We start from the raw sequence: 26,885 nt of genomic DNA on the forward strand, positions 1-26,885 counted from the left end.
TATTTGACACAATCCATTCGGGCTCAGGAATAAGTCACTCCCAGGGCAGCAAGGTAGCACAGTGGTTAGCACCGCTGCTTGTGGCACTAAGGACCCGGGTTCGATCCCAGTCTCGGGTCACTGTCCATGTGGAGTTTGCACATTCTCCCCGTGTTTGCGTGGGTTTCGCCCCCACAACCCAAAGATGTGCAGGCTAGGTGGATTGACCACGCTAAATTGCCCCTTAATTGAAAAAAATTAATTGGGTACACTAAATATATATTTTTTTAAAGGAATAAGACACTCCCCTTTTCTCGTTGCACGTCTCCCGACATCCCCCCACACCAACCCCCAGCCTTCTACACCACACCGTCAAGCCCCCAACATCCACCACTCTCCCAGCCCTCCACATTCCACCCCCCAAGCCCTCAACATCCACTATTGCCCTAGTCCCCCACATTCCTCCCCAAGTCCCAAACATCCACCACTTCCCTTAGCCCCCCACATTCCCCCACCCTTCAAGTTCCCAACATCCACCACTCCCCCTAGCCTACCACATTGCCCCCACGCCCCCTGAAGTTCCCAACAGCCCCAGCCCCCCACATTCTCCCCCCCCCAGCCCCTAACACCCACCGCCCCTCCAGCCCCCCACCACCCCCTCAGACCCCGCACACACCTAGGCACCCAGCATCCACTGCCCCTCCCAGCACCCCCAGTCACCCACTAGCCCCCCACATCCATCGCTCGCCATAGCAGCCCCCTAGTCCCCCACATCTGACCCCCCACCTCAGGAATTACCTTTGGAAATGCTTACATCCAGGTGAAAAGAACAGCATGACCCCACCAATTTAAAAAGACAATTTGAAGCCAAGTGGTTTGCTCCATGCCAGACAGAAAGCCAGTGCTGTGTGTCCTACCTTGTTTTGCTCGGGGGCTTTTGCCCATACCAGTGGATTTGGAGTGAGGCAGATGTGGCTCATTCTTCGCTGGACATTTCTCTGCTTCCTGCTCACGGGTTAGATTCTGCTTCCCTCCCTCCTCCTCGGCAGGACTCTGCTTTCCTCCTTCCTCCTCGGCGGGACTCCGCTCCCCTCCCTCCTCCTCAGCTGGACTCCGCTTTCCTCCTTCCTCCTTGGCAGGTCTCGGCTCCCCTCCTTCCTCCTTGGTGGGACTCCACTTCCGTTCTTCCTCCTCGGCGGGACTCCACTTCCGTCCTTCCTCCTCGGCGGGACTCCTCTCTGCTTCAATCTTAATGTCAGTAGCTACAGAATAAAAAATAACATTGACATGACTTTTCAATACTTGTCAGCATTGTTTCCAATTACAGTACACACCCAACACCGCCTCTCCCTAGGTGTACACTTAACACCCCATCCTCGCCATGTACTCTTCCAGCTAAAGCTTACAACCATGATACTTCCCAACAATCTACAGGGATGGCCCTCGGCTACTAAACCAGAGGTCCTTACTGCAGTCCTGCTCCTATTCCCCCACCCCGACCCTGCTGAAGGAAGTCGAGGTCCAGCGTGCAGGTCACCAAGCCCAGGTTGAAAAGCGGTGAATGAACATTGGGTCCATCAGGAAATAGTGAATAGGTAACAGAAAACCGGTGCTTGAAGAGGCCGGAGATTGTCAAAGGGAGGGGAGCTCAAGCAAGCCCAGCAATTTCCAGTGTTGTGGTCGTGGGAGAGCAGGAGGTGATTTGAGAAGTCTCAATACAGAGTGAGCGAGGAGAGGAAAGTCTGCATCCTTGGAGCTTAGCAACCAGAGGAACAGCAGGTTTGAAGCAGACTGGGCAAAGTAACATTTATAAAACAATCGATTCCATAATGGGGCATTCTGGGAGTGTTGATCACAGTATCCAGTACGTGGAATCAACTCACTCAAATTCTGAAATGCTGAAAGATTTGAAGTATGAAGAAATGAAACTATTTAATTTGTTGTGTCAGGCTCACTGTTATGGCCAAAACCCGTCCAATGTTTCAAGGTTGGGCTGGATTATCCCTGAGTTAGGAAACTATTTGTGGACCCCAGGGCTATCTCCCAGGCTGGGCAGTGGTGGAAGTGTGCGGGGGCGGGGGGGTGGGGGGGGGGTGAATGGGAGATTTTCATGGGGCTCCCCCTTAATTGGCCAGGGGAAAGTTTCTTTGTCAAATTAAGAAAGACGGGCGGGCTCTCAAAACTGGAGGGCCTATCAGAGGCCTTCTAGCATGAGCGAGGCAGTGGACTGAGAAAGTAAGAGAGATGATACTTCAACATGGAGGTACTATCTGGCCAACTTTTTCAAACCACTAAATAAGAAACAGGACAATTCCAATAGATCTCCCTGAGGAACCTAATTGGGGACAATTAATGAGCCTAACTGGACACGGGTGGGTAGCACCGCCGACACCAATCCTACTTGCACAACAATGGCCTGGAGGTAGGATGAATCTGGTCATCCAGGTCCTTGTACAAGTCAGCCTTGGTTCAGTAGAAGGTATTCTTACTTCTCTGATTCATGCATCCCATTGCAGACACCCAAGCACCTTATCTAGGCTTATACCATTCTAGTGCAGTACTGAGGGAGGGCTGCACTATTGGAGGTTGTCGATGAGTGAGATACATCTTCTCTTTCAGGTGTACATGAAAGACCCAAGGTACTGTCTGAAGAAGAGCCTGAAATTATTTCGGCCAATATTTCTCTCTTTTTATTTATAAGTGTAGATTACCCAATCCATTTTTTCCAATTGAGGGGTAATTTAGCGTGGCCATTCCCCCAACCTGCACATCTTTGGGTTTTGGGGGCGAAACCCACGCAAACATGGGGAGAATGGACAAACTCCACGCGGACAGTGACCCAGAGCCGGGATCGAACCTGGGACCTCGGCGCCGTGAGGCAGCAGGGCTAACCCACTGCGCCACCGTGCTGCCCCCAATATTTATCTCTAAAACAACAACCATAAAACGGATTGTCTGGCCATTGTCACATTGTTGTTTGTGAGATCTTGCTGTGTGACAGTCAGTTGCCATGTTTCATATCCTGTGGGACATAAGAACATAAGAACTAGGAACAGGAGTAGGCCATCTGGCCCCTCGAGCCTGCTCCGCCATTTAATGAGATCATGGCTGATCTTTGTGGACTCAGCTCCACTCTCCGGCCTGTACACCATATCCCCGAATCCCTTTATTCTTTAGAAAGGTATCTATCTTTTTCTTTAAAACGTTTAAAGAAGGAGCCTCAACTGCTTCACTGGGCAAGGAATTCCAGAGATTCACAACCCTTTGGGTAAAGAAGTTCCTCCTACACTCCGTCCTAAATCTACTTCCCCTTATTTTGAGGCTATGCCCCCTAGTTCTGCTTTCCCCGACCAGTGGAAACAACCTGCCCACATCTATCCTATCTATTCCCTTCATAATTTTATATGTTTCAATAAGATCCCCCCGCATTCTTCTAAACTCCAATGAGTACAGTCCCAGTCTACTCAGCCTCTCGTCATAATCTAATCCACTCAACTCTGGGATCAACCTAGTGAATCTCCTCTGCACTCCCTCCAGTGCCAATATGTCCTTTCTCAGGTAAGGAGACCAAAACTGAACACAATACTCCAGATGCAGCCTCACCAACACCCTATACAATTGCAGCATAACCTCCCTAGTCTTGAACTCCATTCCTCTAGCAATGAAAGACAAAACTCGATTAGCCTTCTTAATCACGGGCGAGATTCTCCGACACCCCCGCCGGGTCGGAGAATTGCCGGGGGCTGGCATGAATCCCACCCACGCCGGTTGCCGAAATCTCCGGCACCGGAGATTCGGCGGGGGCGGGAATCGCGCTGCGCCGGTTGGCGGGCCCCCCCCCGCGCGATTCTCCGGCCCGGATGGGCCGAAGTCCCGCCGCTAAAATGCCTGTCCCGCCGGCGTAGATTAAACCACCTACCTTACCGGCGGGACAAGGCGGCGCGGGCAGGTTCCGGGGTCCTGGGGGGGGCGCGGGGCGATCTGGCCCCAGGGGGTGCCCCCACGGTGGCCTGGCCCGTGATCGGGGCCCACCGACCCGCGGGCGGGTCTGTGCCATGGGGGCACTCTTTCCCTTCCGCCTCCGCCACGGTCTCCACCATGGCCGAGGCGGAAGAGACTCCCTCCACTGCGCATGCGCGGGAATGCCGTCAGCGGCCGCTGACGGCGCTCCCGCGCATGCGCCGCCCGGAGATGTCATTTCCGCGCCAGCTGGCGGGGCACCAAAGGCCTTTTCTGACCTAGCCCCTTAAGGTTGGGGCTCGGCCCCCAATGATGCAGAGCATTCCGCACCTTTGGGGCAGCGCGATGCCCGACTAATTTGCGCCGTTCTGGGCGCCAGTCGGTGGACATCGCGCCGTTTACGGAGAATTTCACCCCACCTGTTGCACCTGCACACCAACTTTTTGCGACTCGTGCACCAGCACACCCAGGTCCCTCTGCACAGCAGCATGTTTTAACATCTTACCGTTTAAATAATAATCCATTCTGCTGTTATTCCTCCCAAAATGGATAGCCTCACACTTGGCAACATTGAATTCCATCTGCCAGACCCTAGCCCATTCACCTAACCTATCCAAATCCTTCTGCAGACTTCCGGTATCCTCGGCACTTTTTGCTTTACCACTCACCTTAGTGTCGTCTGCAAACTTTGACACATTGCACTTGGTCCCCAACTCCAAATCATCAATGTAAATTGTGAACAACTGCGGGCCCAACACTGATCCTTGAGGGACCCCACTAGTTACAGGTTGCCAACCAGAGAAACACCCATTTATCCCCACTCTCTGCTTTCTGTTAGTTATCCAATCCTCTACCCATGCTACCACTTTACCCTCAATGCCATGCATCTTTAGTTTATGCAGCAACCTTTTGTGTGGCACCTTGTCAAAAGCTTTCTGGAAATCCAGATATACCACACCCATTGGCTCCCCGTTATCTACTGCACTGGTAACGTCCTCAAAAAATTCTACCAAATTAGTCAGACACGACCTACCCTTTGTGAACCAATGCTGCGTCTGCCCAATGGGACAATTTCCCTCCAGGTGCCCCGCTATTTCCTCCTTAATGATAGATTCCAGCATTTTCCCTACAACCGAAGTTAGGCTTACCGGCCTATAATTACCCGCTTTCTGCCGACCTCCTTTTTGAAACAGTGGTGTCACGTTTGCTACTTTCCAATCCTCTGGGACCACCCCAGGGTGGGACATGCTGAAGTAGCTCCATGAATGGAAGTCTCTCATTAGAGCTTCAGTCACTCATAAAACAGGCATTGGGGCAAATCCAATGGTCTCACCTTTTGGAGATCAGGGCTGTTAGCCTGGCTACGGTAGTTCGTAATTTTTGATTTCCTCCCTCCCTTCGACACAGTCCATCATTCCACAGCTTAGTCTGAATAGCGAGTGCTGCAATTGTGATTTACTGCATTGCAAGTCTTGGATTTTGTCCCCTGCAAATGTTTACTCTACAATGATCTTGCTGTCAGCTGGGAGGAAGCAAAGCCTTCAGCACGGGGATTCCAGCAACAGTCCTCAATGTAAAGCAGGAAGAGGAGGAAATGATGGACGAAGGCAAGTCGCAGGCAGGAAAATATGAGCAGCAATTACCAGCTAACAGGAAGTTCATTGAAGGGACCAGTCTGACAACCAACCATCCTTTATTTTCCTCGTAATACTTTAACTCAGCCAACTCCATCCTCTCCATTGTCATTCATTTGATCTACAGTCTGTCAACTTTCCAAGATTATCCTGGACTTTCCAACATTAAAATTCAATTTCAAAGTCACTGCTGTGAGCCACCCAGGATTGGTGGAGTTAAAATAAAGTAGTTGCACAAACATTGGATATTGGAAAAAGGCTGGTAATCAAGAATTATCCAATTGGGCAAATAGAAGTCTATTTACTTCCCCATTGGTCAGGGTCAGCATTTGGGGCAAGTCCCATTAGGTTAGAAGATAGCAAATGTAACTCCATTATCAAAATAGTTGTGAGACAGAAAGCAGGAAACTATAGGCCAGTTAGTCTAACATCGGTCACAGGGAGAATGTTGGAAGCCATTATTAAATAAGTTATCGCAGGGAACTTGGAAAACTTCAAGGCAATTGGACAGAGTCAACATGGTTTTGTGAATAGTAAATCACGTTTACCCAATTTATTGGAGTTCACTTAATCATAGAACCCCTACAGTGCAGAGGGAGGCCATTCGGCCCATCGAATCTGCGCCCATCCACTCCACCCTATACCCGTAATCCCTTAATTTAACCTGTACATCCCTAGACACTAAGGGGCAGTTTAGCATGGCTAATCCACCTAACCTGCACATCTTTGGAATGTGGGAGGAAACCGGAGCACCCAGCGGAAACCCACGCACACACGGGGATAACGTACAAACTCCACACAGTCACCCAAGGCCGGATACCTGATGCAATGAGGCAGCAGTGCTAATCACTGTGCCACCATGCCACCTCATGTGAAGAAGTCACATGTGCTGTGAATGAAGGGGAATCGGTGTACATAGAACATAGAACATACAGTGCAGAAGGAAGCCATTCGGCCCATCGAGTCTGCACCGACCCACATTAAGCCCTCACTTCCACCCTATCCCCATCACCCAATAACCCCTCCTAACCATTTTGGACACTAGGGCAATTTATCATGGCCAATCCACCTAACCTACACGTCTTTGGACTGTGGGAGGAAACCGGAGCACCCGGAGGAAACCCACGCAGACACGGGGAGAACGTGCAGACTCGGCACAGACAGTGACCCAGCAGAGAATCGAACCTGGGACCCTGGAGCTGTGAAGCCACTGTGCTATCCGCTTGTGCCAGAATTCTGCCCAAATGTACTGTACTTCGATTTCCAGAAAACATTTGATAAGTTGCCGCATCAAAGGTCATGGTGAAAATTAAAAGCTCATGGTTCCAGGGGTAACAGTTGGCATGGATAGAAGATTGGCCAGCTAACAGTAACTAGAGTAGGCATAAATGGGGCTTTTACTGGTTGGCAAGATGTGACGAAAGATTTGCCACAGGGATCAGAACTGGAACCTCAACGTTATACAATGCATATAAATGACTTGGTTGAAGGAATGGATGGGATTGTTGCTAAATTTGCTGGTGACACAAAGATTGGTAAGAAAGTAAGTTGAAAAGCAGACATAACCTTTCTATGTCCTTTTGTAGCCGCCTTATGTGCATGGGCAAAGGTCTGGCAAATGGATCATAATGCAGGAAAATGTGAAATTGTCCATTTCGGCAGAAAAGATAAAAAAGCATATTATCCAAATGGTAAGAGATTGCAGAGCTCTGAGGTGTAGATGGATCTGGGTGAATGAAATAAGGCTGGTATACAGGTACAACATGTAATTATGAAAGCTAATAGTGTTATATTTGTGAGGGGGATTGATTAAAAAGTAGGGAGGTTATGCATAAATTGTACAGGACATTGGTGAGACCATACCTGGAGTATTGTGTACAATATTGGTCTCCTTATTTAAAGTAAGATGTAAATGCATTTGAAGCAGTTCGGAGAAGGTTTACGAGACTAATACCAGGAATGGGCAGGTTGTTTTAAGAGAAAAGGTTGGGCTTGTATCCACTGAAGTTTAGAAGAGTAAGAGGTGACTAGATTAAAACCTTTAGGATCCTGAGGAGTCTTGACATGGTGCACGTGGAGACAATGGGCTGGATTCTCCGATTTTTAGACTGTGCTGACGCCGGCGTGGGAACAGTGGCGTTTTGCGCCCAAAGAAACGACGCAAAACCTGCACCGATCCGGCGTCTGGTGGGGGGGCTAACAATCATGCAGCGTAAAGCCCCCGGCTCTAGCTGTGGATACGGCCGGAGAATTGGCGAGTCCGTGGCCGCGCATGCGCCCTTTTGGTCAGGCTTACCACCATCCCCCACATTGCCCCAGCCCCTGCCAATGCCCCTCCTGTCAGCGGATCGGCTCCCCCCCCCGACTGTGGCGGCGCTGGACTCAGTCTGCAGCCACCATGCCGGATTCCTGAAAAAAATACCATGAGCGACCCACGCCGTCGGGAACTCGGCCCATCGGGGCGGAGCATCGGGGGAGGGCCTCAGGTGATTTCCTGAAGCCGTCCATACGGCGTGCGGTGTATGTTTTAGAGGGTGCGGAGAATAGCAAAAGGAGTGCCGACCCGATTTCAGCACCAACGAGGATTCTCCGGCTGATCGACAAAGGCGATTTCAGCGTCGGAGACCGGAGAAACCTATCCCTAATGTTTCCTCATGTGGGAGAATCTAGAATTAGGGTATTCCGTGTTGTGATTCTGGATTAATGGGTGTTGATGAGCTTGTGGGCTCCGACATTAACTGACTGATCGAGGATCCCAATGTTGGGGAGTGGGTGTGGCCAAGTAAGAGCCCGTCCCCTGTCCTTGCTGCTAACACCCCTCCCCCTCTGCAACCTCCACCATGGCCCCCATCTCACCCTCCCCCATCTGTGGTTTAGGAGTCCCTCAGGCCTCTCCCTGGGGTTCATTGACAGCAGTTGCCACCACACCCGGTAGTGCCTGTAATTGACCTCTGACTGGCCGGCATCTCTTGAGGAGCGGGCTTTCCATCGCATCCCATCCCCGGTCTCCTTGATTCTGGGAAAGGCACACTGCTCTCCAGTTCTTGTCTAAGGGACACTTGGGTCTTCCTCAAGGGAAGCGATGAAATGCGAGACCCTTTCACTGCATTAAGTATCACCGATATAATATGAAAATCTGACCCTTTAATGCGGAGCACAGTGTTGAAAATGGGGCCAGATTTCTAACATGAGCAATTTGAACCGTACAAAATTTAAAAAAACAAGACATTATTGTCTTATACTGTTATGCCAATAATTGGGTACATTTCTACAAGCCCCACTGTGGTGCCTGTCTCAGAGGGCCTTACTAACTCACTCTGCGTGACTTCAAAGGCACTAGATCACAGTTGGAGCCGACGACTGGTTCTGATTTATATCTCTGCATTATTGTGATTGGACAGGTGCCAATGCACTAAGATTTTATTTGTGCCTTTCTCTCTCAATCAATGAGGCTTGTTGGTAGGCCCTGATTATAGTCTATCCCATTTTCACAGCCTTGAAATCACTATTCGTTCCTTTTTTTCCATGAAACTTTAAATAACACCCCATGTCCAGTTTTGATAAATCCTCAGAATCACAGAGTCCATTGTCTCCCTCAGCTCTTGCTCAGTTAACCTCACCAGTCAGTCGCTTCCCAAAAATGTGGTTTCATCTCAAACTCAACTCTTTCTTTCAGATCCATCAGAATAGCATCAGTGTCGACATTGCATTCACTGCAATGTGAGAACCCAAAGCGAATTCTTTACTTAAACATGTTAAATAAATATTGGATATAGTAGTGGACGGAGGCCATGGGTTCAAATGCCCCAAACCAGTCTTCAATAGATTTCATAATTTCTGGGCTGGTGCCAGGAACAAAATAATTCCAATCCCACAGTAAATTAATTCCCTCAGAAGTATAACTCAATGATACAAATTGTTGCTATGAAGCAAGGTCAACTGTTTCATTGTGAGAATTGTTAAGAGAACGAAAGGATTTTTATTCAGTATTGGGATTGAGGTATATGGAACCAAAGCAGGTAAATGGAGCTGAACTCTGCCCTGATCTTGTAAAACAGCACAGCAGGATGAGGGGCTGAATGGCCTACTCATGTTGTGATGTTCCAAGATAAAAATGTCAAACAGAGATATATCATCACTTGGAACAGAATATGTTTTACAAGCAGTGTGCAGGTGTGGTTAAGTGACAGCGGGGGAGTCATGCACACTCAGAGTGTACAGCCCTCGTTGCCAAGCAGCCAGACCCTTGTTCATTGTGGTGGCTCAAATGTGGCAGGGATATTCTCCTTGCTGGGGAATGGGGGAGGTATGGTGGTATTAACATTGGATTAGTAATCCAGAGGCCGAAGCCTATTCTCTGGCAACATGGGCACAAATCCCTCTGTGGCGGCTGGTGGAATTTAAATTAAATTAATAAATCAGGGGCGGGATTCTCTGATCCTAGGGCTAAGTGTTGACACCGTCGTAAACAACGGAGCGTTTTACGGCGGCGTCAACAGGCCCCTCCGTGGGATCAGCGATCCTGCGCCGCACAGGCCGGCACGTGTTCGTGCATGCACGTGGGTTTCCTTCTCCGCGCCAGCCCCGACGCAACATGGCAGAGAGCTACAGGGGCCCGGCACAGAGGAACATAGGCCCCCACCAGGGTAAGCCCGCCCGCCCATCGGTAGGCCTCGTGGAGGCCCCCCACCCCCGGGGTCAGATCCCCCCTCCCCCCGCAACATGAACGCTGAGATCCCGCCAGGTAGGACCATACGAGGAAGATGCCGTCGGGACTCGGCCTAATTCGGCGGGCACGCGGCCCATCGCGCGGGGAGAATTGCCGGGGAGGCCGCGTTGAGCAGCCCCTGACCAGTGCCGCGCCGACGCCAATTCTCTGGTGACCGGAGAATCGGCGTCGGAGCGGCATCGCGTGAACCCCCCCCGCCCCCCATTCTCCGACCCGGCGCGGGGTCAGAGAATCCCGCACCAGGACTATAGTTTCAGTAATAGTAACAATGAAACTATCATCAATTGTTGATAAATCCCATCTGGTTCACTAAGCCTCTTTAGGAAGGTAATCTACCGTCCTTACCCCCACTGGCCTACATGTGACATCAGACCCACCAGCAATGTGACTGACTGTTAACTGTCCTCCGAAATGCCATGTGAGCCACTCCATTCAAGGGCACTGAGTGATGGGTCTTCCGGCAACATCTACAACCCATGAAAGAATAAAAACATGACACCAAGCCCAGCAAATATTGTGGCTGCTGCCAGGATATTAACGTGGTCAAACAATAAATGCACGTTTAGAGAGCAGTAGCCCGTACGACTGCCATGCATCACTCCACTAATACGTGGCACCCACAGTGCCATGTGTGTATCAGTGCTGCGCATCGGTATCCTACTACCCTGACAAAGTCATATGCCCCTTCCTCCCGACTTCTCTGTGGTTAGAGGAATCTCCTCTCCTGGGTGAGAGTCACTGACGCAGCCATGCACATTGAGCAGCGACATGTTGGCAATGCCACTTGCTCCCGCCTGGAAGGATTCTCTTGGTAGAAATTGAGGCTGACAATGAACTTCACAGCCATTGGCACTGCCCTGCTCTATGGGTCTGATTGGAGGAGGTGGAACAGTTCAGTTACTTTAGTGAATTGGGAGTCTTGTCAGACACTGTAACCGGCTGCGGTGGAGGTAGATGGGCTCTCTGAAAACTCACGGTCAGTAGAGCCTTCATAATTCGAGCTCTTCGCCTTCTCCTCTCTCTGTGGTGAGCTTCCCCTCTTGGCCACCGTTATCACCCGGTCATATTGCAGCCTAAAAGAGTACACCAGAGCCCTCACAATTGCTGGCAGGTTTTCTGCTCACTGGCCTTCTAAACCCTTTGCACACTTTGTAACATTCCAACAACAGCTCCTGACCTCAACACCTTTCCCAACCTCCTCCCATAACTCTGCAGACGTCACTAATGTTAAGGTCTTGTCAATTACATTGTTAGGGTGAAGAGGAACAGGTAATGGGTGTTAATTGTCTTTGAGCACGAATAAATAAGTGAAGCTCCATGCCTTTCCATTCGGCATGGAGGGGTTCCCTATTCGGCCTGCTGCTGCACACCCTCCACCTTCTTTCCACTCCATCATCAGGCCACATATTGGCATTCTGTTCCACTGTCTGACAGTGGGGGAAGGTCCCCAGTGAAGGGTTCTCCATCGGGGATCTGGCGAGGGGAGTGTTGCCTGCGTCTGTTTCATGCAATCGCAGATTAAGGTACCTCACGGACTCCCAGGCCACATGCTTTTTGTGCAGTAAAGAGGAGTCAGTGTTCCAGGCTTATGTAGATTGCCCGAGATTGCAGTCTCTTTTTAGCTATTTGATGGGGCTGTTACTCAACTTTCGGTTGGCAGTGGACGGTCAAGAGGGCCATTCGGCCCGACTGTCTCCCCCTCTATGTCTCCCCCTCTACCACGGCTAAGTTCACATCGGTGTCCGCTGGCACGCTTCAGGCCTTCTGCGACCGGTGGGCACCATCACCCTTGGAAATGATTCTTTGGTTTAAGTAACTAATAAGATTATAAGATTAATTTATTGAGGTTTTCATTACAGATTATCAATAAACGATTGCTGGGGAACTGGCTTTTGTGGGGTGGGGGAAGGGGGGGGGGGGGGGCATTGCTGCTGTAAGACTGACCAAGTAAATAAACTATACCAATAAAGAGAAGCTCGGTATCTTTTGCTTCTGCTTCACTAGCCAGCTTGGATTCTATTAACAACTAACTCTGCAACAGTAGAAGCCAGTCTGTATCTGAAAGTCCTCTGCTGAACCTACTAAATCGCGCTGGTGGTTGGAAATGAGAAGGGGTGGGGTGGGTGTGCCCCTCAGGCAGCTGAACACGGGAATGTTTTAGCGAAGACGTTATCGGGATTTGTGAGGTCCAAAATGACAGATCAGAGACCCGAATCATCATTAGGTTTTGAGTAACATCGCAATCTGCCCATTCTGCCCGCTCCCGGCGCACGCCTGTTGGTGCCGTGCAAAAATGACGCACCGCAGCAGAAGTGGCCAGAAGCAGAACGGTCACCATTTTTGCTTCTTTGGGCTTGTGCAGCGCTGACCCCAGCGGGTGCTGTGGAGCTGACCTTTGCAGCCTATGAATCTTGACTTCTGACGTATAGATTGTGCCAACTATTTTTGTCAGTAGCCAGCACTGAGTGTGATCCTAGAAACACACCTCAATCCATAATATTCAACAGAGTGGACTCAGAAAGAACGTTCCCGATAGTGGGCGAGTCCAGAATTAGGGGTCATAGTTTGAGGATACATTGTCTCTCATCATCCGTGTGTGTTCCCGCTTTTTAAAAAAAGAAACACCAGCCTTTGCGCAGGAGTTTTTGGGACGATCCCGGATCCTGGAATAGCATGCTGGGAATCCTTTTTTCTGAGCGGTTAGATTGCAGTCATGGCTCAGTCATAGCACTCACTGCGCTGAGCCAACAGGTGGCAATGGGTTCAAGACCTCAGCACACGATTGAGGCCAAGACTCCAGTGCAGCACTGAGGGAATGCTTCATTGTTGGAAGAACCATCCTCCAGATATGATGTGAACCCAAGGCACCGACTGGCCTCTCAGGTGGAGCTAAAAGATCCCATGACACTTCTTTGAAAAAAGGCAGACTGTTCTTCCTCCCTTCAAGGGGGTGGCATGGTGGCACAGTGGTTAGCACTGCTGCCTCACAGCACCAGGGACCGGGTTCAAATCCGGCCTTGGGTGACTGTCTGTGTGGAGTTTGCACATCCTCCCCGTGTCTACGTGGGTAACCTCCGGGTGCTCCGGTTTCCTCCCACAGTCCAAAGATGTGCAGGTTAAGGGGATTGGTCACACTAAATTTGCCTCTTAATGCCCAAAGTTGTGTGGGTTAGATGGGGTTATAGGGGTAGGGGAAGGTGATCCTAGCTAGGGTGCTCTTTCAAAGGGTCAGTGCAGACTTGATGGGCCAAATGGCATCCTTCTACACTGTAGGAATTCTACGATTTTATGAATTTTCCTCAGCCAACAAGTATCACTAAAGCAACATCACTTAAAATTACAGATGACCTAGCCGTTATCTCCTTCTTGTTTGTGGAGCTTGCTGTGTGCAAATTGGTTGCTATGTTTCCCATATCACAGCATCATCCTCACTCTGATTAATACTTGATTGGCTGGAAAGTACTTTGTGACTTCTGATAGTTGGAAAAAAAAGGCTATAATAATGTAAATATTAAAATCGGTTGTACTGCATTTTGTGAGGTTCTGAGGTTGGGAACGGTGTGATAAAAATTCTTCTTTCTTTCTATCACCCAACAAGAAAATCCCCAGACCAAACACAAAATCTGGTGTTGTCATTTTTGCCTATTTGACAAAAGTGTCCTCCACCTTCCCCCACTCCCGCACTCCCCCTTCTGAATCTACTCAGTGAACTATACGTTGTCAGCACATTGCAGGCCTGTGGTTTACACAGAATTGACGTGCCAACTGGTAACAAACACTTATTGCTCCGAAAAGGGAGGACTTGAACCAGTCACCCAAACAGATCACCTCAAATAACAGCCCTCGTCAAAGCGCCTCCGTGATCTCTGCTCAACAGGCCTACCCAGCAGTTGTTGGTACTGCTGCACTGTGTCCCGCCTGTCTCTGTGACAGGCAGGTCTCTAGTGAGCGACAGGTGCCCGTGACCACAGACATCCCAGGCTGACCGATAACCACCCACCCCCCTGGCTTGGAACGCCAACCCTGCAGTCCTCACCCACTAAGCAAATGGCAGAAACAGGTGCACGTCCTGAATGGAGAGAGCGCTGCAAAGTCATCTGCAGTCACGTCTCCACTGACCATTGCCCCGAACTATGAAAGAAATTCAAACATACGTTTCTATTCCAATTCTCTTCCTACGGCAGACTTTCATCTGATTCCATAATAATAATAACTAGTTATTCCTGGATCATATCGCTAGTCTGTCGCCAGGGCTTACAGTTTGAGGGGCAACTCCACACCAAGTGTGGTTGACCAGGAGTCTCGCCCGCAGTTACCACCAGCCAGTGGTGGTGTTTGGAAGGATTTTGCAGGTTGACATTCAATCTGTTTGGCCATGTTATGAATGGACCTTCCTTGACCATCAAGCCCTTGGATGGGACTCGAATCTGGGGCTTCTGGCTAACGGGCAGGGACACTACCCACTGCACCACAAGACCTCTGCAAAATTGCATTTGCATTGCGCTTTTCATGACCGCCGGATATCATATAGCACTTTTCATCACATGAAGTACTTCTGAAGTGTAGTCACTGCTATGATGTAGGAAAGATGGCAGTCAATGTGTGCACTGCAAGATCCCACAAAGAGAACCATGATGATGATCGATAATCTGTTTTTGTGACATTGATTGAGGGATCAATGTTGGCCAGGACTCGGGGGTAACTCTCCCGCTCTTCGAAACAGCGTCATGGGATCTTCTACATCCACCTGATCAGGCAGATTTGACCTCAGTGTAACATCTCATCCAAAGATCAGCACCTCCAACCACCCTCTGTACTCACTCATGTTCCAGCCTACAATTTTTGCATTTGGGTCTCGAAGTGGCATAGTTTGTATTAGACTGAGCTGGTGCTGGATCGCCTCATCAATAGTGGCCTACTGGCTGTCGAGATGTGGGAAGAGCTCAACATATTTCAGAGTCTCTCTTTCAACATGCATGGGAGGCGAAGTATTTGGCTGACCAGGTTTAGGTTAATACATGTGTTTTGTTTTAACAACAGGCAGAGTTCCTTGTATGGAGAATTGAAGATATCGAGCGTGGTTTGCAAATCTGGTGCAGAGTGGGCAACAACATGCAGTTATCCCACAAACCCGTAGATCATGTATGCCTACGGTGGTCGGATGAGTTTCAATTGAGGTTAAGGAGTTTTCCTTCGAGATGGCAGGGGGCAGTTGATCGTGGATGAGGTGAACAGCGTTGTCAGGTAGATTGTACATAGTATGTGGGCTGTTACTTCGCCTTGTTTGACCCCAGTCTGGATTTTGAAGGTGCCTGTTTCAGATCTCCCACTCAAGGCAGTTGGAGTCGTATCATCAACAAGCAATTGCAGGATTCATGATGAAGGTTCGCGGACATCAAAATCTCAGGAGCCCAATCCACAGAACACCGTGATTTTACTCGGTAAATTGTGGTGGTCAGCTCCTTTGAATGCAATGAAGATTTCCTGATGTTGTCCTCTACATTTTTCTTACATTTGTCTGGCAACAAAGAGGCTCCTCTGGAAGATCTTACGCGGTGTCTCTGGGAGGGTTTCCTTAGCCACAGGCAGTAGGCGGCTCAGGAGAATGTGCGTCAGGCTTTTCCCTGCTACGGACAAGAGGGAAATACAGTAATTGTTTCCAGAGCATAAGTTATCTCCCTTGGAGGATAGTCTGGCGAGTGTCAGCTGCCACTGTGGGTTTACGTTTGAGGACCTTCCAGCATTGACACATGGCATTGTCGTCCTTAAAAAGAAAAGCACCATCCTGTAAGTGAAGAGGGTTTTGTCTAGTTGACCTTGGTCTCTAGATGTCTCTGGTGGCTACAAAGAAGCTGCACATCATGATAATCAGCATATCATTGAATCTCTCGGGCTTCCTTTTCCCACCACATATCCTGGATCTTCCAGATCGGTCTTTAGGAGTTGAAATCCTGCCTTCTTGAATTATGACTTTGACTTGTTTTCCCAGGCATTGAAGGCTGCTCATTTTTTTTCCTTGCAGGTCACATATTTCAGCATTGTTTTTGTTGAACCTGTCCTTGTGATAACAATGCTTGAACCCAATTGTCTGGGCACAGGATCCTGCTACAGCAGACTTTATTTGACTCTACTGTTCAGGAATGGAGTTGGATGTGTGAAGACTTTCCAGATTAGTCACGTACTGCACTTGGAGTCCTCTCTTTGGTCAGATGCTTTAGGGCTGTGACGTTGGTCATTGTCCTTTTGGACTCTTTTGGGCTTTGCAATGTCTTGGTGATTAGTGGATGTTCATTACCAATTGAACAAGTTGAAAATATGTCCAGAAGGTATCAGTTCCTTACAGGGATCGACTGATGCAGACATCTCTTAGATCTTTGCATTGAGCAATGACATAATCCAGGAGGTGTCAATGTTTTGATCTAGAATGATTCCATGTGGTTTTGCAATTGTCTTTCCAACAGCAGAGGATATTTATTATAATGAGGCCATGCTGAGAACAGTTTGTCAGCAGGAGGATGCCATTTGCATTGGTTTAAACCACCCTTTTTTTGCCAATTATTCTGCTATTCTTCAAGTAACGCGAGAGCAAAATTTACACCCACACAAGAGGATAAATGAGGCCTTGATTTAACATCTCAATCTGAAAGACGGTATTGCTGACTCTACCACACTCCGTATTGGAGTGTTAGCCTAGTCGATGTGCATAAGAGAATCTGGGGCGGAATTCTCCACAATCGGCGCGATGTCCGCCCACTGGCGCCAAAAACGGCGTGAATCAGTTCGGCATCGCACCGCCCCAAAGGTGCGGATTCCTCCGCATCTTGAGGGGCCAAGCACTCACCTTGAGGGGCTGGGCCCGCGCCGGACTGATTTCCGCCCCGCCAACTGGCGGGAAAGGCTTTTGGTGCCACGCCAGCTGGCGCGGAAATGACATTGCCGGGCGGCGCATGCGCGGGAGCGTCAGCGGCCGCTCACGGCATCCCCGCGCATGCGCAGTGGAGGGGGTCTCTTCCGCCTCCGCCATGGTGGAGACCATGGCGAAGGCAGAAGGAAAAGAGTGCCCCCCACCACACAGGCCCGCCCGCGGATCGGTGGGCCCCGATCGCGGGCCAGGCCACCGTGGGGGCACCCCCTGGGGCCAGATCGCCCCCCCCCCCCCCCCAGGACCCCGGAGCCCGCCCGTGTAACCTTGTCCCGCCGGTAAGAGAGGTGGTTTAATCCACACCGGCGGGACAGGCATTCCAGCAGCGGGACTTCGGCCCATCTGGTGCCGGAGATGTCGGCAACCGGCGGGGGCGGGATTCACGCCAGCCCCCGGCAATTCTCCGACTCGGCGGGGGGTCGGAGAATCCCGGCCCTGGAGTGCATTTTGCACCCATGAGCATCTGACTCAGAGGGCGACAGTGCAGCACAGCACAGCACAACAAGAAGGGGACATTTGAGAGTATTGTAATCAATGAGGAGTCCCAAAATGGAGAGTCAAAAATAGTTCATTTCCTACTCATGCTAGGAAATACAATAACAAAGCAACAGTGCCAAGTCCCAGTCAGGACCATCCTGAGATTCCGTTTTTTTCCTGGGCCGGTTTTATCTTAGGTAATTAACGAGCCCACTGTTGTGCCTCTGCCCTCAGCTGGGAAGCTCATACTCCACGAGCGCACGGGGAGATCAATCCTGTAGGTCTCGTGCAGGTTATAGAAGAGGGGGTTATTTTTCCCACATTGGTTATTGCAGGCTATTCAGGGACTGAATGAAGACTGTCTCAATGATTCCCTGTGTAGCAGCCACTGTCCTTTAACAGAATAATGGAAAATGTTCACCACTGACTGTAAAGAACCAAATAAAAGTTCTGAACTTGCTCGGTGAAAGAGAAAGAGTGCGTGTGTGAGAAAGCAAGCGAATGAGTAAAAAACAGCAAAACAGCAAGGCCCAAACTCCATTTTTTGGCAACCCTGTGTCCAGTCAGTTAAAATGTCCAGGATAGCGTCTGCATTAAACTAATGAGGAATGAGATGTAAATGTGGTAAAGGACTGCCCACTGTTATCACCAGTCCTGTCCACAGGCTGGTATTTAAACTCCACCCTATATGCACATGTGTATTGGCATGTTTTAAAAAATAAGTCAACACTGACATCGCCTTAAGGAGTACTCGCTTTGTTTTTACAATGAAATGCAGTACCGTCTTTTCATCTACATCCAGTCAGACACCATTTCCATTGCACTGGCTGGCACAGATGCTGAATGACAGGTTCACAGTAAGGCTGCTGAGTGCCACAGGACATGTCCTTACACAAATCTAGTTTCGCAAATAACCTTTTAAAACAAAAGACTTTGGAGAGATGAGCGAACATTAAAAAACCCGTACCCACCTAGCCCCGGGTAATCGCCCTCTTCCTCTTGGAGTGGCCAATAGGCCAGCACATACCTCAGCGGAACACAGGAAAGAATCGCTGTACTGCCTGCAGAAACTTGTTGCAGCACCAAGGGCCAACAGTGGGAAGGAATTCAAAGCCTGCAGCCTCTACCCGGCTAATGCCAACTGCCATTAAAGGGCAGAGAAAGGATCAGTAAAAATAAGTTTGGCGTCAGTCCCTGTCGTGACTGAGTTTGTTTATGGGCAACCCTGTTCCGTTAACACCGAGTTCAAGTACAGGCCATAGAGCTGCTGCCTCTCATAGCCTGTCCTCCAGAATCAGGTATACAGATGAATCGTGGAGGGGGCTCTGAAGCAGAACACCAAACACAGACCACAAAATTAACCTGCTTTTGCTCCAGTTTCAAACTCTCCAAGAATTGATCCACCTCAACCACCATGAATCAAGACAGCTTTAATGTTGGATTTACAACAGAGCAACCTGCAAAAGCTTCAGCCGGGAGTGGAGGATGGGGGAGGAGCCTGGTCTGAAGGCCCTTGCTTGAGAGCCACGAGCAACCTGAATCTCAGACGGCACATAACCTTTCCGCCTGGAGAGATGGGGCTTTGAAAATTATTTCCTTGTGTACTCAATAGGGTGACCTTCGAGCTGACAGATTTCCAGTATGATTCCACTCAAGGTGTCAAAAAGGGGTCCCCACAAAGGCTGGAGAGAGGCACACAAATTTCTGATTACCTGAATCCCTCGTTTTCCATCTATTTCACACAACCAGTGAGATTTGGAAACACCACAATTGATTCCTGAAAGCGCACTGCCAGATGGAATCTGAGCTGCAACTCAGAAGCTGGCATCTAAGAGCTCCAAATCCACCATTGTTTTCTTTGGCATAAACTGGGTGCGAGGCTAACCAACTTAAACTGGCAGCGGCCTGTTCTCTGACTTGCTAACTTTGTTATTGGGCCTCTGCTAAACTGATGGCCCTGCAGATGCCCCGGAATGAACCGACCCAGAAGCTAAAGGCACTCAAGACAAGTTGGAGCTCACACTTCATAACCTCCGACCAATATTTCTGGGTCTTAAAGGAGGTCTCGAGAGACCATTTACAAAGAAGGCCCTCAAAACCTCCTGAGATTCGTTTCTCATGGAGTTATGGAAGCAGCTAGAGAGCAGGCCCTAGGCTGTTGCTTATTCCCTCCAACCCAAAACCCGTGACTGACATTGGTTAGACCAAGTCCCTGATGTCCCTGGACCAAACCAGTGATCCTTCCAGTCTGTGGTGTTGGGTGTTCTAACACACAGAAGAGCCAACACAGTTGCATATGGTACAACACTTGTTTATTTAAACTTGCTATTTACAACTTGGTCTTTGCACTCTGCACGTGGGGGGCTCCCTGCTTGTGGTGTTTCAACAGCTCTTTCATGCTTCCTTCTCCCCAGACCTACTGACCTCCAGGTGTCGTGCTCGTGCTTTTTATGTGGTTGGTGTTCTTGTCTGTGATTGGTTGTGGTGTTGTGTACTCTGATTTGCCTGTTAGTGTGTCCATCATGATGTGTGTGTTTGAATATCATGACATCCCCCCTTTTTACAAAGATATGTGCCTACGTGGTAATAAATATGATCGTGACGTGAGTGCATCTAAGAGTGTGTGTGTGTCGTGTGCAGCATGTGTCTATGACGGAACTATGTACATGGGGCGATGTCGAGTGCGTCACATGAATCCAGTTGTACCATAACATAACAGAAATGCGAACGAGAGAAGAAGAAAAAAAATTTTGAACAGTTGTCCAGTCAGACGACATCTGGAACGATAAACAACAACAGGTTATCATGTAAAATTGTCCAACTTATTAAACATATGAACTGTATTATAAGTCCATTCGAATGGGTTTGCGACGAATTCGGGTTGACCGCCTTAAGGGTGGATCAAGAACCACCGGCTGCTGTGCAGGCATGGCCATGGGTGGCGATGGAAAGGGCGTGATGTGCGGCAGCTCCACAAAGTCATCCTCGGAAGCCTGTTGAGGATCTGGCGTGTTGTGTGGCTGTGAACGTGGAAGTCGGCGAAGGGCGCGCCGATTGCGGCGACGCACGGAACCATCCGGCATGCGAACCAGGAACGAGCGGGGAGCCACTTGTCGGAGGACTTCGGCCGGTGCTGACCAGCCACCATACGGTTGATGGACGCGTACTTTGTCTCCGGAGGACAGGGGGGGCAGGTCCGTCGCTCGTGTGTCGTACCGACCTTTCTGGCGATCACGCTGCAGTTGCATGTCCCGAAGAACCGCCTCATGGTCTGTTGTCGGTGCCAGGACGGAAGGTACCGTCGTCCTGAGGGAGCGACCCATTAGTAGCTGCGCTGGCGAGAGGCCCGTGGATAACGGGGCCGATCGATAGGCCAGCAAGGCAAGGTTAAAGTCCGATCCGGCATCAGCCGCCTTGCACAGGAGCCGCTTTGCGATGTGGACACCCTTTTCAGCCTTCCCGTTCGATTGTGGATGCAGAGGGCTGGATGTCACATGAGTGAAACCATATGCTGCGGCAAAGGACGACCATTCACGGCTGGCAAAACAAGGTCCATTGTCTGACATGACAGTCCTTGGAATGCCATGGCGAGCAAACGTTTCCTTGCAGGCCCCAATGACTGCGGACGACGTCAGATCATGGAGAGGCATGACTTCCGGGTAGTTTGAGAAGTAGTCTATAATAACAATGTAATCTCTGCCGAGCGCGTGAAATAGGTCAACACCCACCTTCGCCCAGGGGGACGTCACCATCTCGTGTGGTAGAAGTGTTTCCGGAGGTTGCGCCGGCTGAAACCTCTGACAGGTTGTGCAGTTGAGCACCATGTTGGCTATGTCTTCATTAATACCCGGCCAATATACCGCCGCCCGGGCCCTTCGTCTGCATTTTTCGACACCCAAGTGGCCTTCGTGTAGTTGACGAAGAATCATCTGGCGCACACTGTGTGGAATGACGATCCTATGCGATTTCATAAGGACCCCGTCTATATTGGTGAGATCATCTCGCACATTGTAAAACTGGGGGCACTGCCCTTTTAGCCACCCTTCCGTCATGTGGCGCATCACTCGCTGCAGCAGAGGGTCAGTCGCCGTCTCTGCGCGTATGTGGGCCAGACAAGGATCATCAGCTGGCATATTTGCTGCTGTCAGAGTCACGTGTGCCTCAATTTGACGCACGAACCCCTCCGCATCTGGTGGTGTGCTCACTGCTCGGGAAAGAGTGTCCGCCACTATGAGTTCCTTCCCCGGAGTGTAGATCAGTTCAAAATCGTACCTCCTGAGTTTGAGTAAGATGCGCTGGAGGCGAGGAGTCATGTCGTTCAGGTCTTTGTTAATGATGTTGACCAGGGGGCGGTGGTCAGTTTCGACCGTGAATCGTGGCAGGCCATACACATAGTCGTGGAACTTGTCCAGTCCAGTTAACAAGCCCAGGCATTCTTTTTCGATTTGCGCGTAGCGCTGTTCGGTAGGGGTCATGGCTCGTGAGGCATACGCAACCGGGGCCCATGATGACGTGCTGTCTTTTTGCAGGAGTACCGCTCCAATACCAGATTGGCTGGCGTCTGTTGAGATCTTTGTAGGGCGAGTCGCGTCAAAGAAGGCCAGCACTGGTGCCGTGACCAGTTTGTGCTTGAGCTCCTCCCATTCCTGCTGATGCGACTGGTGCCAGTTGAATTCCGTCGATTTTTTTACGAGATGGCGCATGTTTGTTGTATGAGAAGCCAGGTTGGGAATGAACTTCCCAAGGAAGTTGACCATGCCCAGGAATCTTAAGACAGCCTTCTTGTCAGCCGGTCGTGGCATGGCTGTGATGGCGCTAACCTTGTCTGCATCGGGACGGACCCCGGACCTTGAGATGTGGTCCCCGAGGAATTTCAGCTCCGTCTGGCCGAAAGCACACTTCGCACGGTTGAGACGCAGGCCATTTTGCCGTATGCGGGTGAAGACACGTCGAAGACGATGCATGTGTTCCTGCGGAGTGGTGGACCAAATGATGATATCGTCCACATATACACGTACCCCTTCGATGCCTTCCATCATCTGCTCCATAATGCGGTGGAATACTTCAGATGCCGAAATGATGCCGAATGGCATCCGGTTGTAGCAGAATCTGCCAAAAGGGGTGTTGAATGTGCATAGTCTTCGGCTGGCCGGGTCCAGTTGGATCTGCCAGAATCCTTTGGACGCATCCAATTTAGTGAATATGTTGGCTCGCGCCATCTCGCTGGTGAGGTCTTCTCGTTTTGGGATGGGATAGTGTTCCCGCATGATGTTGTTGTTCAGATCTTTTGGATCTATACATATACGGAGCTCGCCAGAGGGCTTCTTTACACAGACCATGGAGCTGACCCATGGCGTGGGCTCCGTGACCTTGGATAGGACCCCTTGGTCCTGAAGAATCTGCAGTTGTGCCTTGAGGCGGTCTTTGAGAGGCGCAGGAACCCTGCGAGGTGCGTGAACGACAGGGATGGCGTCCGGTCTGAGTCGAATCTTGTACGTGTGTGGCAATGTCCCCATGCCTTCAAAAACCTCCTGGTTGTGAGCGAGGAGGGAATGGAGATTCGCGTGGAACTCAGCATCCGGGAAGTCGGATATCTCATCTGGAGAGAGAGACATGATGCGCTGTACCAGGTGAAGGACCTTACACGCTTGTGCGCCCAGTAACGAGTCCTTTGATGAGCCCACAACTTCGAAGGGGAGTGTGGCCGTGTACCTCTTGTGAGTCACCTGTAGCTGGCAAGATCCTACGGACGGGATAACGTTCCCGTTATAGTCAACCATCTTAAGCCGGGATGGTGTGATGAGTGGTTTGACCTTCATGGCCTGGACTGCAGAGTAAGCAATCAGGTTGGCGGATGCGCCGGTGTCCAGACGGAAGGCGACGCGCGATCGGTTGACCGTCAGGGTGGCACACCACTCATCGTCTGGATTGATGGCATTGACCTTATTGACATCAATGACGGCAACTCTGAAGTCATCCTGGTCATCTGCATCACTTAACTGGAAGTCTTGATGCGTGGGCTGGACGGTCCTGACTCGTGTGCGAGGTTGTCGAGGATGCGCCGGATCCATGGGTTGAGCCGCACGACAGCGGGCTGCGTAGTGGCCTATCATGGCACATCTGTTGCACTGTTGGTATTTTGCAGGACATTGCCCTTTTAAGTGTAGACCTCCACACTTGCTGCACGTCATGACGTCACGGCGTTCGTTGCGCCACTGCGCATGCGCAGTGCGATCTTGCGGTGGGCGCGCCTGCGCAGTGCGTCCCTCGTTGTGGCCGTTATTCTTGGCGCGCACCTGCGCGGGAGACCGCGAAAAGCGCGGGAAGCGGCCGCTGTCGTCCGGGCCGTGGGGCGGGAAGAAATCGACGGCCTGGATGCGTTCAACGTCGTGGGCGGCCTGGCTTGCCGATTCGACGGCTGGGGACCCCCTCCGTGCCAACTCGGACGCCTGAAATCGGGCAAAACGGCAGGTCGCATTTTCATGGAGGACACAGGCTTCCACAGCAGACGCTAAGGTGAGGCTCTTTATTTTAAGAAGCTGCTGGCGTAGGCCACTGGAGGCAACGCCAAAAACAATCTGGTCCCTGATCATGGACTCTGTGGTGGTGCCGTAACCGCAGGACTGCGCTAGAATCCGGAGGTGCGTCAAAAAGGGTTGAAAAAGCTCCTCCTTACCTTGCAGGCGTTGCTGAAAGATGTATCTTTCGAAAGTTTCGTTTACTTCAGTTTGAAAGTGCTGGTCCATTTTGAGGATGACCGTGTCATATTTGGCCTGGTTTTCGCCTTCCTCGAACACCAGTGAATTAAAGACATCATTTGGGTGGGGGCCTGCGTAGAAGAGGAGCATTGCAATCTTCGAATCATCCGAGACATTCTGTTTTTCGGTGGCACGGATGTACAGGTCAAATCGCTGCCTGTAGAGCTTCCAGTTGGTGCCTAGGTTCCCCGTGACTTGCATCGGCTGCGGTTTGCCGGTGTGGTCCATGTCCAGAATGGCAGGTTGGTAGGCAGGTATCGATCCACTCCTGTACCATGTGGTGTTGGGTGTTCTAACACACAGAAGAGCCAACACAGTTGCATATGGTACAACACTTGTTTATTTAAACTTGCTATTTACAACTTGGTCTTTGCACTCTGCACGTGGGGGGCTCCCTGCTTGTGGTGTTTCAACAGCTCTTTCATGCTTCCTTCTCCCCAGACCTACTGACCTCCAGGTGTCGTGCTCGTGCTTTTTATGTGGTTGGTGTTCTTGTCTGTGATTGGTTGTGGTGTTGTGTACTCTGATTTGCCTGTTAGTGTGTCCATCATGATGTGTGTGTTTGAATATCATGACACAGTCTATGTGACGTGACTGCACACAAAAATTTTGCTCCCGGGGATATCACATCATTTAAGAGCAAGTTGCATCCTTGGGTGTGATTCAGAGATTCTCAGACCCATCAACACACAGTCCATTAACTCAAGGAACATAAGCAGTGGTGGGGGCTCCATCAAGTCCTTTCATCTCTCAACTCCTTCAAAGCAGTGAGAACTCATTGCTGCTCTGCCACTCAGCAGAACACAGCACTTTTCTACACAACTGCTCGAATATTCTTGAACAGTACACAAGCAGCAAGAAGTTACAGGTTGTGAAAGTAGTTGTACAGATTTAGACATATCAACATCCAGTTTCAATCCTGTGGATAGTTTGATGTATAATTGAAGAACTCTACAAGGTTCTGCCTTGGGAGGGACTATGGTACGAGACTGGCTGAAATCATCTGTGGAACAGACGACCACAACAAACTCATTCCAATCCAAGTACAGTTGAAGGATCTGTTCAAATTATTCTTGTGCCTCAGGCTCTTAACACCTGAGGCTTTATGCACCTTTTGAGAAAACCAATTAATCTTCGTGACTTCATCACAGCCAGGCTTGCCAAAGCTCGTCGGAGGACATTTTATCACATGGCATTCTGGTCGTGTGACATCTGCAAATTTGCAGTCTCTTAAAGGGTGGGTCCACTGCGGTTGATTCCTCTCCCCCCCCACCCCCACCCCACCGCCCCTTTGTGTTTCCAAGGCTGATAGCTAGAATGATCCATCTCACCCAATCCACCGAGTACACTTTGGTGCCGTTGCCAATGGGATAGGCTCCCGCGTGTCAAGACTGGCAACACACAACTACAGGGCATCAATTTTCAACAGGTCACTCAGGAGTCAAACTTGATATGAGAAATTAAGATGTTTCTATAAAAAATGCGGCTGCTCTACAACTGGTTTGACACCTGGGGCGAGATTCTCGACCCCCCCGCCGGGTCGGAGAATCGCCGGGCACTGGCGTGAATCCCGCCCCCGCCGGTTGCCGAATTCTCCGGCACCGGAGATTCGGCGGGGGCGGGAATCGCGCCGCGCCGGTTGGCAGCCCCCCCCCCCCTGCAATTCTCTGGCCCGGATGGGCCGAAGTCCCGCTGCTAGAATGCCTGTCCCGCCGGCGTGGATTAAACCACCTCTCTTACCGGCGGGACAAGGCGGCGCGGGTGGGCTCCGGGTTCCTGGGGGGGGCACCGGCCGATCTGGCCCCGGGGGGGTGCCCCCACGGTGGCCTGGCCCGCGATCGGGGCCCACCGATCCGCGGGCGGGCCTGTGCCGTGGGGGCACTCTTTTCCTTCCGCCTTCGCCACGGTCTCCACCATGGCGGAGGCGGATGTGACTCCCTCCACAGCGCAAGCGCGGGGATGCCATGAGCGGCGCTAATGCTCCTGCGCATGCGCCGCCCGGAGATGTCATTTCCGCGCCATCTGCCAGGACACCAAAGGCCTTTTCTGCCAGCTGGCGGGGCGGAAATCAGTCCGGCTCGGGCCTAGCCCCTCAAGGTTAGGGCTCGGCCCCCCAAGATGCGGAGGATTCCGCACCTTTGGGCCGGCGCGATGCCGGACTGATTTGTGCCGTTATTGGCGCCGGTCGGCGGACATCGCGCCGATACTGGAGAATTTCGCCCCTGAGCAACAAGTGGAAAATCTCCCTCAGAGATCCTTTGCTTCTGGGATCTGGATGCCCATTTACCCACACTGAGAGGATCACGGTCTTCTCCTTCTGCTGTGGTAGTCTAACCAGGAGCAGAATACTTTGACTGAAATTAATCCATGCCTCCAGTCTCGCTCAGGAGGTATCGACTACCACCCATGTACTGTGTCTGGAGTGT

General features: G+C 50.7%; 1 protein-coding gene across 6 annotated transcripts in view; it reads right to left on the reverse strand.

Moving 5' to 3' along the window:
• The window catches only part of map7d1a (MAP7 domain containing 1a), a 407,069-nt gene that overhangs the window by 152,953 nt on the left and 227,231 nt on the right, over positions 1 to 26,885 (reverse strand). For all 6 annotated transcript variants that reach the window (XM_072502058.1, XM_072502051.1, XM_072502047.1 and 3 more), the window contains exon 2: positions 897 to 1,241. In XM_072502058.1, the coding sequence (XP_072358159.1) occupies positions 897 to 1,241 (345 nt within the window). The remainder of the gene's footprint in view (positions 1 to 896; positions 1,242 to 26,885) is intronic.

The sequence above is a fragment of the Scyliorhinus torazame genome, chromosome 1, assembly GCF_047496885.1.
Source record: "Scyliorhinus torazame isolate Kashiwa2021f chromosome 1, sScyTor2.1, whole genome shotgun sequence".
In the NCBI taxonomy this organism is placed as follows: Eukaryota; Metazoa; Chordata; class Chondrichthyes; order Carcharhiniformes; family Scyliorhinidae; genus Scyliorhinus; species Scyliorhinus torazame.